General features: G+C 34.6%; 1 protein-coding gene across 2 annotated transcripts in view; it reads right to left on the reverse strand.

Moving 5' to 3' along the window:
• Positions 1 to 853: 853 nt before the first annotated feature.
• The window catches only part of LOC113499194 (protein Wnt-1-like), a 79,662-nt gene continuing 65,344 nt past the window's right edge, over positions 854 to 15,171 (reverse strand). Inside the window, exons 2-8 of one of the 2 annotated variants that reach the window (XM_026879567.1) lie at positions 11,230 to 11,377; positions 6,883 to 7,003; positions 3,447 to 3,604; positions 3,029 to 3,136; positions 2,457 to 2,612; positions 1,943 to 2,070; positions 854 to 1,652 (exon numbers count right to left, since the gene is read on the reverse strand). In XM_026879567.1, the coding sequence (XP_026735368.1) occupies positions 1,451 to 1,652; positions 1,943 to 2,070; positions 2,457 to 2,612; positions 3,029 to 3,136; positions 3,447 to 3,604; positions 6,883 to 7,003; positions 11,230 to 11,377 (1,021 nt within the window). In that variant the 3' untranslated portion in view covers positions 854 to 1,450. The remainder of the gene's footprint in view (positions 1,653 to 1,942; positions 2,071 to 2,456; positions 2,613 to 3,028; positions 3,137 to 3,446; positions 3,605 to 6,882; positions 7,004 to 11,229; positions 11,378 to 15,171) is intronic. The other variant, XM_026879568.1, reaches the window with a different exon arrangement.

Raw genomic sequence — 15,171 nt, forward strand, 5'->3', positions numbered from 1 at the left:
ATCTTATAAATACCATAAGTATGTTACATCTATTTTATGTTACATAATATCACTAAGAATATTTACAAAACACCGACCGGTTACATACCAAATGTTAGACAAAAACGTTATTTCTAAAAGGAATAAAGCTATCACATTCCTAATACAATAATTTACTAAAACTAACTTATTTATATTTACAAATGATTTAGCAAACAGTCCTGCTGTACCTAAGTATTTAAAATTTGAATTCAGATTCTGTATTTGAAAATCTTTTGGCCAACCGACATCTGATAAATTAGTGTTGTAATAGTAATGAAAGCGAGACAGCATAATTAAGAATGTAGAGTGCCATCCCTCTTCTACAAATGTAGAACTTAAAGATTTGGTGGTTTGCTTTTATTTTATTTGTAGTCTAGTCAGGTTTCTGCTAGTGATATCATTGATAGATGCTCAATCTGGGTTTTAGGCTCGTTAAATATCGACACAAATGTAACTTTACAACATTGGGTTTTGATCGTAGACATTTTCGCTTGAAGGACTGTCAGAACTGTATTTTAAAAGCAACTGTTTACTAAATCATAATTATTAGACATTAATTATATCATGGCATGAACGAAATCATCTTCCTCATGAGGTAGAAAATCAATTTGTGTAAACGTTTACACGATAAAAATATTAATATTTACATTCGGCATATAAATAATATAAAAAAACCTTAAAGTCTATTAATTATTACCGGAATATTAACAAAAGCACTATATACAACTTTGTACAATTAAAAAATAAAATAAGTTAGTAATACTGTAAATAATTTTAAAGCTTAATATTCAGAAAATTAAATGGTATCTAAAAATCTAATTAAAATTAATAATCAGTCAGCGATTTTAATTGAAGACGTTTTAATTGTTAAAGATAAAATAAACATAACAGGTGATAAAGGAAATTAGAAAGAAACAAAACTGATAGTAGTTCAAATCGATTTTGAAATAGATTTTAAATTTACTAAAGGAAAGACGCAGAAATAACAGAGAAGAAAAATTGAAACAAGTATCAAACGCTTCTTTAGCAATAGAATCAATTAATACAAAGATATTGTTACTTTCTAGAATAAATTATTTGATCGTTAAGTAGCAAGTAACTCGTATTAATAAGAATAGCTTCTATCAGCTTTACCTTACAACAATAGGCCTGGCATCCATAAATAAGTTTACAATGACAATTTCCCAAGTGAAATACACTCGTCGAAGTTTAAAGACATCGATATAAAAGACAATATTACAGATAAATATTGCATCTCGTTACAAACACTAAATTATTAACCAGTACAACCATTATTATTCTTTCAAATCTAGGTTCTGAAATGCCTGTCGTAATTTGAATTTATTCTTCTTCACTTGTAGTTTTGTCTTTACTTCCAAAATAAAAAGGGGTTTCCATGGCAACGACTGGATTGTTGACATCCTTGTTATTAATTACAAACGTGATGGTCTCGTTTAAACCGACAGATTTCGCAGTGTACTCTGCAACACCAGACGAAGCGGCAGCGGCATTTCTCTTCGTGATCTCTCACTCGCGTTTGATAGCCTCGTCCACAGCATAGCAACCGGCAGCCGTCGAGGCCAGCTGATGTTCTGTTGCATGTACGACCACGGGTACCGAGAATTCCAAGTCTAGAAAAGAGAAAAGTAGGTTAGTATAATATATTTATGTTTGTATTTTGTTCAAAGTACATGACAAAATATTGGAGGTGTGAGTATAGGCCCCAATACAAAACCCTGAAGCAGTCAAGATATCTTTTATGAATATTAAGATTGTTAAATATACGGTCTCATTAGCAGTCCTTGGTTTGAAGGCTAAAACTAAACTAAACAGAAACTGATTATTCAGCCAGAAGAATCCATTTTTAATCCCCTCAGAAATTTAACACACTCATTAGTTTTCATATTTAAATAATACTTACTCGTCGTTTGGTTCACAGTAATCAGGTGAATCTTCTAAATAAACAAGATCAGTTTTATTCGGTTTCTTCATATCCATGTGTAACGGTCGTAACTTCCTTATATTCTTGCCCCGTTTGCGTTCAACCACCTGCAATTGAAAGTTTTAATTACGTACTTTATCAATAGATGGCGCTGGCAGTCCTGTAGCCGTAATACACAAGTTAGGAATATTCAGTAGATTAAAGTGTTTTTGAAATATTTATAATTGGAAAATTAAATTAATGACCGTACTATTTTTTGTTTCTATAGCGATAACAGAAAAATATCACTTGTCACAATTTCAACAAGCTCTAACTGTTTATGAGATACAGCCTGATGACAGACGGAGAGATAATACGGACCCTCAGTAATGGGGTACCGTTTTAGCCCTTTGAATACATTACCAAAAAAAAGAGATCACACAAAAAACCACAATGATGAAAATACGGAAACTAATCAAACCACTATCTACATGAATGAAACAAATCATTTTACATAGTAGACCTTAACGTGGGAAGCTCCCTCGTATCTCGTGGACAGCGCGTCGCCGACCAGCCGGAGCTGCGGCAGGCGGCGCCAGCACACCCGCACCGAGCACGACCCGGACATGCCGTGACACTTGCAGACACGCTGCATGCGACCGCGAACAGCCTGGAAGGTAACAAAATATTGGAATTTGTATATTAAAGGTTTTATTTTCTTTTGACCATGTATGAGTTTTCTGAATGTAAAGATTGGTGGATGGTAGATTTTTTTGCAGTTTGGCGATGAACAGATTCCGATGGTCAAATACAAATACGTCATTAATGAGACACCGTCGTAAGTCTCATGCTGTCCCTTTCACTGTAAGGTCTGAGGCAACGAGAAAAAGTCGTTAAGAACATCTAAAGCGTTTCAGTATTTAGTTAATTAAGTCCCACTTATTGTTAATTCAGATTTCCAGTTCTTGTTTATAATTTTTGTTTGCCAATATTGCCTATAGATGTGACCTTAATTTCAAACTTGTGGGACAATGTCTTGCTATCGAAAATTTATACAAAATGGCTACTAGTTTTGTTGGTACTTACTCGACGCCCCGCCTCGTTGTTATGCAAGTTGACCAAACCCTCATCAGTATTTTTATCTTCTTTGGAATCCGAAAAGTCTTTACTGAACATTTCACCGTATCTTATGTCCTGGAAATAAAAAAAAAGAGCGAAAATTAGACTTCGTAAAAATAATCTCATTGGGGACAATTTCGGAATCATGTTTTCAAAATTACGACCTGAAACCATTTCAATTTTATGATCGAGTGGAGCCATCATGCTACATATGACACATATGTACATGATACACTAAATACACTTTCTGTTTATTTATCTGTTTTGTACCTCTCCAAACAATCATTTAATTATTTGGGATTAATGTAGATATCATAATAAATTTTCCCAATAAAGTGTATACCGTCATCGATCAGTGTCATATCAAAAGATGAATAATAATTACCTCAGAGCACCCTCCCCACTGCCAGTGTCTCGGGGTACGTTTCCTGACACGAGAGTCACAGGAGCACTCGTTGAGCTCCCCGCGGCTGCAAGCCCGGGCCACTGCATGCGCCAGCGCCGCCGCCGACAGCGCGTGCACGAATGCTGACTCGCGAGATTCTGAAATTGAAAGTCAAAGACTTAGAAACTAAGTCAAATTAAATAAAATTTGCTTTACGTGCGCTTTCATTTGGGTCTTCACTCGAGTTTAGAGATATTTGCAGAAATGTGGCTATTTTTCCCCATTTTCACTTACTTATTCCTGAATGACTCAAATAAGTGACTCAGTACTACACAACTTTAGTAGCAATGGCCGAGTGGTCCGTGGTCCTTGTGGCCTTTTATATCATGACGAATAAGAGAACAATACCATCCCTATAAGTAAAGAATCCTGCAAAAGTCTGTTTGATACAATATACTAAAGAGAATTTGATAATGTTGAATGCATGAGTTACGATTATTTAAAGAATGATATACCGAAGGGTGTTGTTATTACAACACTATCCTTAAAAATGTTAAACAAAAGACTTACAACATGAGTCAATAAAGTAAACTTCATTAAAGTGCTAGTCAGACGAGTCTTGTGAATTTTATATTTTTCATTGCAACCAGGTGTCTTTGAAATTCTCATAAGACATTACTAAGTACATCATCTTTACAGTCACGTGTAAAAATCACAACACTCAACAGATGATTCACATTTCATAACAGCCCGCAGCCGATAATCTAAGCTAAAGAGTTCTCGAAGTTAATAATAGCTTCTCAGAATTTAGAATACTTAAAACTGATGTACTTCAAGAACATAAATACGAAATTGAAAATTTGTACGAAGTTCGTTGACCACGACTGTAAGGAGCGACCAAATCTTAGATCCCTTAAAAGGCATACAAATACAATTTGGTACCCATGATCTCTAAGAAGCAAAGGGGGGATGGGAGGTCAAAACAAGTGGTTACGGTGCTTGTAGTGAACAGTAAACAAACTGAGCTGCTCCATCAACAACACACGCACGTGATCTCACTAAACGACATATGAAAATAAACATTTCACCGTCTTACAAGATGAAGTTCTATGAAATGGGTCTTCATGTAAACTCGTACACAAACGTTTGATTTTGATCAGCAACGGATGAACGCGTCAAATACTACAGTCGTGATGATTCGTATTAGTTCAGAGAATAACAGAGTGCATATCAATGTGCACCTTATCTATTCGCAGGTTGATATACAAAGGAAGCGGAGTGGATCAGCTGGGTAACGTCTCATTGAAGATAGAAATGGGTCACGATTCTAGTGCGTAAAGTTAGTACAAGTGCATGTTCAATGAAATAGTGGAACAGTAATACAGTAGGCAAGAATTAGAAATATAAGATTTTGTGTAAAGAAAACTTGCAGTCACTTTTTAGAGTATTGGGATTTTAAATACAACGCTAAAGGAATTCCATTTCTTTTTCTAGCCCACTGTGTACCCACTTCTGGGCAAAGGCCTCCCCCAAATCCTTCCACGATTCTCTATTCTGGCCGTCATGGAACCAGCCTGTGCAGTAAGCGTTCCAATTCCAATATCTTTGAATTTCTAAAATGTTTTCTTTTGCTCTTGATATTTAGATTTTTTCTTTAGATCTCATTTTTATTTTGCCCGCAGTATCCCAGGCCACTAGGCCTTCCCCAAAACATTCCACGAATCTCTATCTTGGGTCCCATGGAATACATTATTAAATGCTTCTCCAATAAATGCATATTTAAATGAAATCTTCTTCCCATAATCACTTTCAGCTCTAAGAAAATGTTTAGAGCTCACATCGTGACGACTGACACACGATTAATGGATCCCGACATCAAAGGGCATTCTTATGATATGTGAGCTATTGCAGCTCGCATCGAATGGGGATCCTTTTGAAGTAAAGCATTTAGCAGGATTAAATATTTCTCTAAGTGACTTGCGGATCAACAAACGTTTGAAATGTAAGAATACACCTGCTAGTAATGTAGGTTCGTTTTCCTTACTCGGGTAAGCTTGAAAAATTATAGATTCGTTTATATGGAATGGAATAGATCTAGACAATTAGCCAATGAATAATGCTAAATGTATTTGCATTGAATGGGTTAAAATAGTCGAAAATTAGGAGTGATGGAGTTATAAAAAAAACAAAAATAAGTTGACTGTCACCAAGAAAAACTAATAGTCTGTTTGCTGATTTTTTTAAATTTTCATTGAGATAGTTTATTGATTATGTGAATCGGTATATGTAAAATTAGCGTCTTAGTACTCTTTCATTATCATTAGCTACTAGCCCATCATCAAATTATTTGAAATCAGCGCTACTAATTTCATTAACTTCATCACTTTTTTATTTTTAACTTCATTATTTATGCATGCACTGGCTTTCTTTTACTAAGCTTATACAAACAATGTCATATTTGAATCTTCTGAAATTATTAATAGATATTTAAATTGATTACACATTGGAAGTCATGAGGTCAGTCTATTAACAAGATTGATGACAACAATGTGATTAATTAGAAATTCATTTGACTTTGCGAAGGCAATAGAATTAATAATCTTGGCCCTGACCAACAAAATGTTTTAACTGCAAATACTTTTAATGAGGTCCATAATGAAGTAATAATTATAATAACAATACAAGACATTTGTAAATTTCTTTTCGTTCATAGACAATCAAAAACTTTTAAATAGTTCTCTGAATAAAATCAGAAATGAATCCGATTTAGATTTGTTTTTCAAGTATTAAATCCTAAGCTCGTTATTTTTGGTGGTCGAGTGGCGTATGCACCGGTTTCAAGGTGTCGCTAGCTCTGAGGTCCCGGGTTCGATCCCCGGTCGGGTCAATGTAAAAATTCACATTTCTACATTGTCTCGGGACTGGGTGTTTGTGGTACCTTCGTTGTATCTGAATTCCATAACACAAGTGCTTTAGCAACTTACTTTGGGTTCAGAACAATGTATGTGATGTTGTCCGCATTTATTTATTTAAAAAAAAAAAATTTTTTTTTTGAAATATTGTTCATACATCAATATTAAAAAAAAAAACAGGTTTACATGTTACAGTCCATTGCAGAATTATAAAAATATTGAATGGTATCAATAGCTGTAAATATAAGCATAATTACAGGTTATATTTTACTGGGATTAGCCCGCCACACATACCCGTCATTGCAACGGCCAATAAGGCAAGCAAGCCAGCATTCACAACTAGACATTTTACATTTCGAAACACGCTATGTCTCAGGATCAACGATCAATTAGCTTGGAACCCGCAACGAAATTAATCAGTGGAATAAAAATTTATTCCACTTTACATAATTACAGGTTATAATTTTTCTTCTATGACTAAGTATACAAATGAAATAGAAACCCAATGTAGATCAAATACTTACTGAACTTAAGAACACCACCAAAGATATCGGTGGAGTTCTCGACCGTACTGCAATTCCACCTGCTGTGTCGGAACTGGTGCTGACACTCCTCAACAGACTGCTGCGCGCCTGTCTGAAGAACCTGGAAATGTGTGATGACCAGTTAGAGGAGAAACAAATGCAAAAGAAGCAGATGTGGAGATATTGATAGAGGGTAAAGGGAGTATTTTTTTCAGTGAAAACGAATCGTCTTGTAAAAATTTGACTTGACTAAAAGTATAATTATAATCACGTAAATGAAAATAAATATTCTTTAGTGTATACCATATGAGGACAAAATTTGAGGATATCTTATCACTAAGAGCGATCTTTTACGTACGTCACACTTCATAGGTAGATTCCAAAGCCAACCATAAAAAAATCTCAAAGTTTTGACCTAATTCGCATAAAATTCTCATAACACGTTACAACGCCCTTTTACAAACTTGTTCATTTTTATCAAGTATCTACTGCACATCAAAACGCCATAAAAATTCATACCATGACGTCACTTATATTAGCTTAAACGGTAAAAACTTAAATCGTATCCGTAATCGGTAGTTAGATACGAATACTTCGAAAATTTTGTTAAAATAATGTCAAAGTTGTACCTATTTGGTGGTGAGTCAGTTATGAATATGATTAATTTAATGAAACCACTGAATGATAGTACAATTGAAATCAGTATAAGACAAATGAGGCCAACCTTTCACCGTTTTTGCTAATAGAATAGTGTTGAGCATAGGTCACCACGCTAGCTTAATGCACGTTCGCAATTCCAGATTCAATTTTTTGTAACCCAAAATTCCTCACCATGTTTTTCTTCATAATGATGTTTTGATAACATTATAATTATAATACCAGCGTACTATATAATACGTCCTACTTCAGAGCCCTACAATGTCCAATGACCAACGTCCATCCGTTCATTGGCCATTGTGAATAGCGGTATGGGGAATATTTTCAGCATTGATCATCAGCTCACTGTTGTCTGGTGATATCAAATTCCGATATTTGGAATCTAGGTTTTCACAAATACAACATTATCAGTAGCATAAAATATTTAATTCAAAACTTACACCAAGAACCATTTATTTAAACCAAGTATTATCGTAACAACCGCCAAAACCTTAACCAAAAATGTACTCAACATAAATCAATACAAATACACATTAACTCCGTATCGAAATGTAAACGAAACAATAACACTTAAAGCGAAATTAAACAATAAATTAAATTATAATGAAAATATTCGTTCAATCCGTAACCACTTATTTACCCGGCGTCGATACTATAATAAATCAGATCGATTAATTCAATAATTCTTACATTATCTATAGTGAGATCTCAATTAACTTTGGAATCGTTAAGATTACATTTTACGACGGTATCGCAGTAAATTGCGAACGGTAATTGCATGTTTTTATTAACCAAAATAAAACTGTCATTATTGTACGTTAGGGTCGTCTTTGTTTTATGCGATCATTGAGTTTGTTATTGGTAATTTGGTCGATGTTATGTTTATGTTATATCTTAAATGTTCAAGGTATTATGTGAGGTATACGAGTGATTCTTATGTAGCTACTTAATACTACGGTATGTTTTCATTAAGGCTTATCTGTCCGTCCGTCCGATACGGCTGTATCTCATGAACCATGACAGGTAGACACTTGAAATTTTCATAGATATTATAAAAATACATAAATAAACACCTATCTATGAAAAAACCATTTAAGTCGGACTCGCAACACTCAAGGTTCCAATAAAACGGAATTCAAAATGACAGGTGACCAATAAATTTGTGGGTGGTACTCAAATTATTTGTAGTTATATCGAAAACTGAAATATCTTCGCTGAAATTGTCTATTTATTTATTGAATAAATTGTAATTGTAATTTGTATTTTAACTTGTTAAGCAAATATAACATTTGCGTAAATTAATCGTGGCCTTTATTTTTTAGTGGAACGATCAATGTATAAAGCTGTTCATACCATATTCGTATTTTAACGTTTATTTAATTTGATTTTAAACATGTCAATAAAATTATCTTTATTTTTTATACAGTAACAAATCGAACTGGTTGATACAAGGGTACATTTATTTATGTGTGGGAAACCAATTACGCATTACCTGTAGAAAGTATTTCACACCAGGAATCTTTGTATCGCAGGAGGTTTCACAATCTTGCAAGACATGCATAAAGACACCCAAAATAAAAATCTGAACAAGAATTCTTGCATCAGGCAAGTGCTTGTCCGACGCAGGGATTCGTGATGAATTGCTATGCCTTGCCGCGCACCGACTAAATGCGGAAGACGTTGCATTGCGGTTCAGGTTTAGTGAATAAGAGTCTGATACTACCCGCTTCCTCCCCCGAGGAGGAGGGTGTCAATGAGGATTCCAACTCATTACCAAGAAGCAAAATATGTGTGTGGAAACAGCGAACAGCGTCGCGAACGTTGTTTAATTAATTTGTTTTGTTTTTTCCTATTGCGAGTTCGACGTGCTAGTAACCGGTTTTGTATAATTTTCACACAACTACTTTCGTACACTTTTCATCATGATTTTTAGAACCTCCATCAATGTAGAGCAGACTCTCAGTTCCGTTTTGTACGATACAAATATTTTGCAAACATATCGGATGTTTTGGATGTATGATTGAAACATGACCGAGCTACAAAGGTTAAACAAATAGCATTGTGTAGGTACGAAATAGATACAATGTAGATTCCATTCTGAATTCACACTCATATCATCCGCCTCTAGGTTAAGGCAAAATTTATATTTAAAAATTGTTGAAAAGAAAAAAAAATATAATTATACCAGCCTTTATACGTCCCACATCTAGGCATAGGCCTCTTTCCGAGGTTTGAGCATTAATCACCGGGCTACCTCACTGCGGGTTGGTGATTTCAAATTCTAACATTTAGAATCCCGGTTTCAAAATAATCAAGAAAGTACAGTAACATATACAACTTTGAAAAAGAAAAATGATTGTTTAAAGATAGGTGTGCTATGAAAACAATTTTTAATGTTCAAAGGCAAAATCTCTAAACGAGAATCATTATCATCATCATCATCATTATCAGCCTTTAGTAGTCCACTGCTGGACATAGGCCTCTAACAATGAGCGCCATAGCGCCCTGTCTTCGAATATTGTAAAAACGAGAATGTTGTAACAAAATTTGGATTCAGGTACAAAGGTAACTAAGGCAAAATGTGAGTAACAAATCAAATTATTAATGCAGAAAGGATTGATTTGACACAGTAGTCTCGAAGTTATATGCGTAGGCGAGTGACACAGATTATTAAGTCACTGGAGTACTTTGAAATAATCAATGAAAGTCAAAAACTGTCATTTAAAAATGGAAATCCCGATCAAATGCATGTCGGACTCAGAATGCACAGGATTCCGTACAAATTAGCTAACGGAACAACAAGAGAAATACAACATCCATAAAAAATTCCACCGTTTAAATATTATCACACTATCTGAGAAACTACCCGGTGACCGACGGACATACAGCGGATCCGAAGAAATAGGGTTCCGTTTAGGTTTACTCTTTAAATACGAAAACTACAACAGACTTAATATTAAAAAAATCTAATTAAATACCGCAATATATGTATTTGCGTCAATTGTATTATTGAAAAACCCTAGGCACTAGTACAGTTGTAGCCTAGCATTACAAATTAGTATAAAGGAGGTTTGTCATATTATGCGATACTACTCCATTTATTACATACTCTGTGACAATAAGCCCACACATTACAAGTATTGAACTTAATCGTTGTTTATGCACGACCTGTAGTTACAATTTACTATCATGTGAAGTTGTTTAGCCAAGAGTATTATCCTATTTTGTTGTTGCGAGTATTTGTGTTAGTCAGAAGTCTGAATACAAAAACCGGGCAAGTGCGACTCGGTCTCGCAAGACTTGGGTTTTGTACAGAAAGGCTTAAAATTAACAAATTTATGTCCATAACCGTTGCTTTACTTGGAGACCGTATTTGTTGTTTCGTTGCAGCAAAAAAATACATCATCTGCAAGAATTTCGACTGTCTAGCTATATTGGTTTAATAGATAAAGCCTGAAGACACACGGACGTACAGACGGACAGACAGCGGTGCTTCAGTAATTGGGTTCTGTTTTTATCTAATATTTTATCATTTATCTCTTATTTTCATTTTATCTATTGGGTGCGCAACCCAAAAAAAAACATTATTTTTAAATATCAACATAAAATAAATAAGGCTCTATTAATTTTGAGTTCTCGAAATTGTTTCAAGTCGAGAATATTCCTTTCTAACAGAAGCAGACTCCTTACCTTGATCATAGTATCAGAGAGCATGCACAGCTGTTTCTGTCGCTCCACTAGATATTCTAATCTGTGGCAGGCGTCTTTGTGTAGCGCCGTGAACGTCTCCAGCGATGTGTTGCCAACCTGCGTGGTGGGGCGGGGGGCGGCTAGGTTCCTGAAAAAAAAGAAAAGGATTTTAAATACTTCGTGTTTGTATGTAGTCAGTGGAGATAAATGAGGTGTAATCTCATTTCAATTTTTTGATATAACGAGGGTTGTTGCTATTGTTGATGTCTTTTATTTAGCTTACTTATATTAGCTATTAGGTTTCCAATTAATTTATGAAATGGTAAGTCCTTTTTTCGAATGTGAATTAATGGAATGACTCCAGCCGCTTTTGGTTGAGTGGGAATTGTGTCAGACTTTTACTGAATAAAATCCACCCATTTTTGCCGTGTACACCAGGGCCGCGGTAACCCTTTCAGACAATCCATCTGACAAAACTTGAGTTCTTAAATGTGATTCTATTATTTCAACTATAAAGATTAAATTAGTTTAGCATGTGTACGGCCAATATTTATTTAGCTTAATTTTACAAAACATTACCAAAAAATCAAGATCACAATAAATTCAGTCTAAACTCACATCATTCACGAATAAAACTTTCTTATCGATCTGAAACACCTATGAATGTCAATTAAGAAACAATTTTGGCATATCTCGCTAATTAACCACGTAACATTGTAATTCTCAAGCCCGTTAGGGGTAAGGGTCAGTCGACAGTCCTCTCAATAAACGGTAAACTCGATATTCGAGCTCTCAACGTACTCTAATAATTATTATGCATCTCATAATTACTTTTTAAATTAATATTCTGTGGTAATTATGAACCTTTAATAGGGCATAATGATAATGAGTCTTGTCACGAAGAGAAATTGTTTTCATAAACTTCTGTTAAAACATACGTACATGTATGTTATATATTATATACTAACTGTTGCCCGCGACTTTGTCCACGTGGTTAGACGATCTTGAACTGTTTTCGTATTGCACGCAACGGAAGCCCTCAAAGATGAATAATTTTCCCCGTTTTTTCCACATTTTCATTGTATTTTCGGTCCTATTAGTCGCAGCGTGATGTTATACAGCCTATAGCCTTTCTTGATAAATGGTCTATTCAACACAAAAATAATTTTTCAATTCGAAGCAGTAGTTCCTGAGATTAGCGCGTTCAAACAAACTCTTCAGCTTTATAATATTAGTTTATATTATTTTTATAAAGGTAAATTAGCGTAAGTGCACTAGCGTAATTCCACTCAACAGTATTGTAGCCTTTAGTTTTGTAAACTAAAACCTGTTTCTGATTGAAATAAGAGTGAAATATCTTAATAAGAAATTCGTAATGAAAGTATATTTAAAAGGCAAACTCAAATATCTTGGACCCCTATTCCTAAATTTGGATCTTATGGTAGTATGAAAGTAACATCTTCACTGCAGTGAAATAGTAACCCTATTTTTAACCTGTCAACACTTATTATTCAACAGCACGGTACAAGCTGACGACAAGTTAAAAAAAAACTTGACCGAATGAAAAACCAGTATTGTTCCTTACAACCCTTCTGCATTAACATAACTATGTATGAATAGAGACGTGAAATGTATCCTGTGCTTTGACAACAAACACTTGAATAACGACAGTTCCTGACAAACACGGGATAGTGGTTAGTAAGAAATAAACATAGCTAATTTGCTTGTTTTGTAATAAACCCTCGCACTGAAGTACTAAACGAGTTCCGTGTAATAAAATAACAATGTTGAACATCATCGTCGTAAAATGAAAAGCCAGCTTAACATACGAGTGTCCTTAAAGAAACAATAGCAAAAATATAAGGTAATTAAAAGTCGAGACGTCCGCTCGGCGCGGCCTCTGCCACTCAAATGCGAAATGCCACTCGAATAAAACAAAACTCGCTATTACCTACCCTCGGCTTTTGTTCCATTTTTTGAAAAAATATTCTCTATTCAAACGGACCAATGCGAGGCGGGCGCGGCACGACCGTTGATTGGCCGACGACCTCTCAAGTGCAAGTGGAAATAAAAGTGCTTGGGTAAATGAGGCATACTGTCTCTTTCTTGCTTGTTGACTAAGTATAGCGTTGTTTCGCTCGGTTTTTCGTTTTAATTGCAAGCTTGAGAGGATGTGTAAAGGGTTGTGGGACCTTGAGTGTTGCACGTGCACCGGGGAAGCGCATTCAACGTTTAAATAGGGGGTACGGAACCCTGTTTACGTCAACCTTCTTGTCAGATAGGATTTGTGTCGTAATAATCCCGCGTATTGCGAGGTCAATGGTGCTCAACAAGGAGGTTTAATGTAGACTCTTTTCCTTCGTTTTATTAAGTGGTTTTCAGGTTTAATTAGGTACTTGTGACCCTCGGTATAATTGTTAGTGTAAATTGCGGTACGGCATGGTAATGGCTGTATTATGTATTTATTCCGTAATATTATGGTAGGCTGTTTTAATTTTTTCCGTAGTTTGTGTATAGTGAAGCGATAGCTAACGTAATTGCTAACGTTGCTCTTAAAACTAGTTTTAAATCTGACTTGATGAGATATTGTAGATAATTTTGCTTCCTATTTGTATGGCACCTTTGGTGCTTGAATTAGACAGCCTCAAATCTAAGTACAGATTTTAAATAACAAATCAATTGGATGTTTAGTCAAATATTAGATATAATTCTAAAACATTAACATATTTATGAAATACACATAGAACTTAAAAATAAACTATTGAGCAACATATCGCGTGTTAACAGCCCATCACGTTGGCAACACTGACTAATAGTGTTACCAACTTACAACCAACCGATCCATTTCCGCTTCTTAACATTTCGAAGTGACTTCCGGTCGTTTTTAATACTAATGCTCGTTAGAGGAAAAAGGTTTTTGTCCTACTTTTAAGTGCTTTAGAAATGTAATTATGATGTACCTAGTAAGTTAAAGACGTCAAATCAATTTTTTAAGTTGTTCATTATGTATATCTATGATTAAAATGCTCATAAAAATAGCTAAGTTGTTTTCATTGTATTAGCGTAGTTTTTAATTAGGAAAGAAAAGCGTCAAAATATTGTTTTATCTCGTAATTAAATGTAGACACAGATATTCACATGTTCTTCAGTTCTTTTTATAATCTTTCGCCTTCAATATTTAACTCATTAGTACACGCAAATAAAAACATATCAATAATAATTTATAGTCAATATCCCTATTAGTTATATCAAAATTCGATTGAATAATTATCGATGAATACCGGCTAAGCAAGTCTCAACTGTGAACTACCAAAGGGTCAACAAAAAGTTCCCACAGCTCACATAAACAAAACGCAATCGTTTGCTCAAACTTTTAAATATTGGACGTCATAAAACTGTATTACCGGTATCTTAAAAATAAGTGACGAGAGATAAAAATACAAGTTTCCCAAGACAAGCGATAAACGTGCATTCACACTGCAGTCCTTTTGTAAAGCAAGGCTCAATGAATGAAAATAAATAAAATAAAAATTGTTTATTTTTCATTATTCAAACCTTCATATTTAAACTTACGTAGAGAAATTCTTTTAAGTAAAAATGTACTGTTAGGAGGTCTTTGATTTCTTTAGCTTTTTGATTCATCATTGTTGGCGTACTTAGTATACCTATTGCCAATCAAATAAATTAATAAAACATAACAATGGCTTACTTTTCTACGTAAAAGCTGTTACTGGCATATATATAAATTTCAAACATTTTTGACAATTAGTCATTCATCTGACTGTACCAACTATGTGCCACCATTAACACCCCGACTCAAAATGAGGATTGTTATAAGTTTGACTTATAATTATCTGTCAGTCTCTAGTCTGTCTGAAACATCGGTATCTGCAATATAGATACACCTTTACTCAGTTCACACGTGCCGCTCTCTGCTTAAGG

Source organism: Trichoplusia ni, chromosome 12 (assembly GCF_003590095.1).
Source record: "Trichoplusia ni isolate ovarian cell line Hi5 chromosome 12, tn1, whole genome shotgun sequence".
NCBI classification, from domain to species: Eukaryota; Metazoa; Arthropoda; class Insecta; order Lepidoptera; family Noctuidae; genus Trichoplusia; species Trichoplusia ni.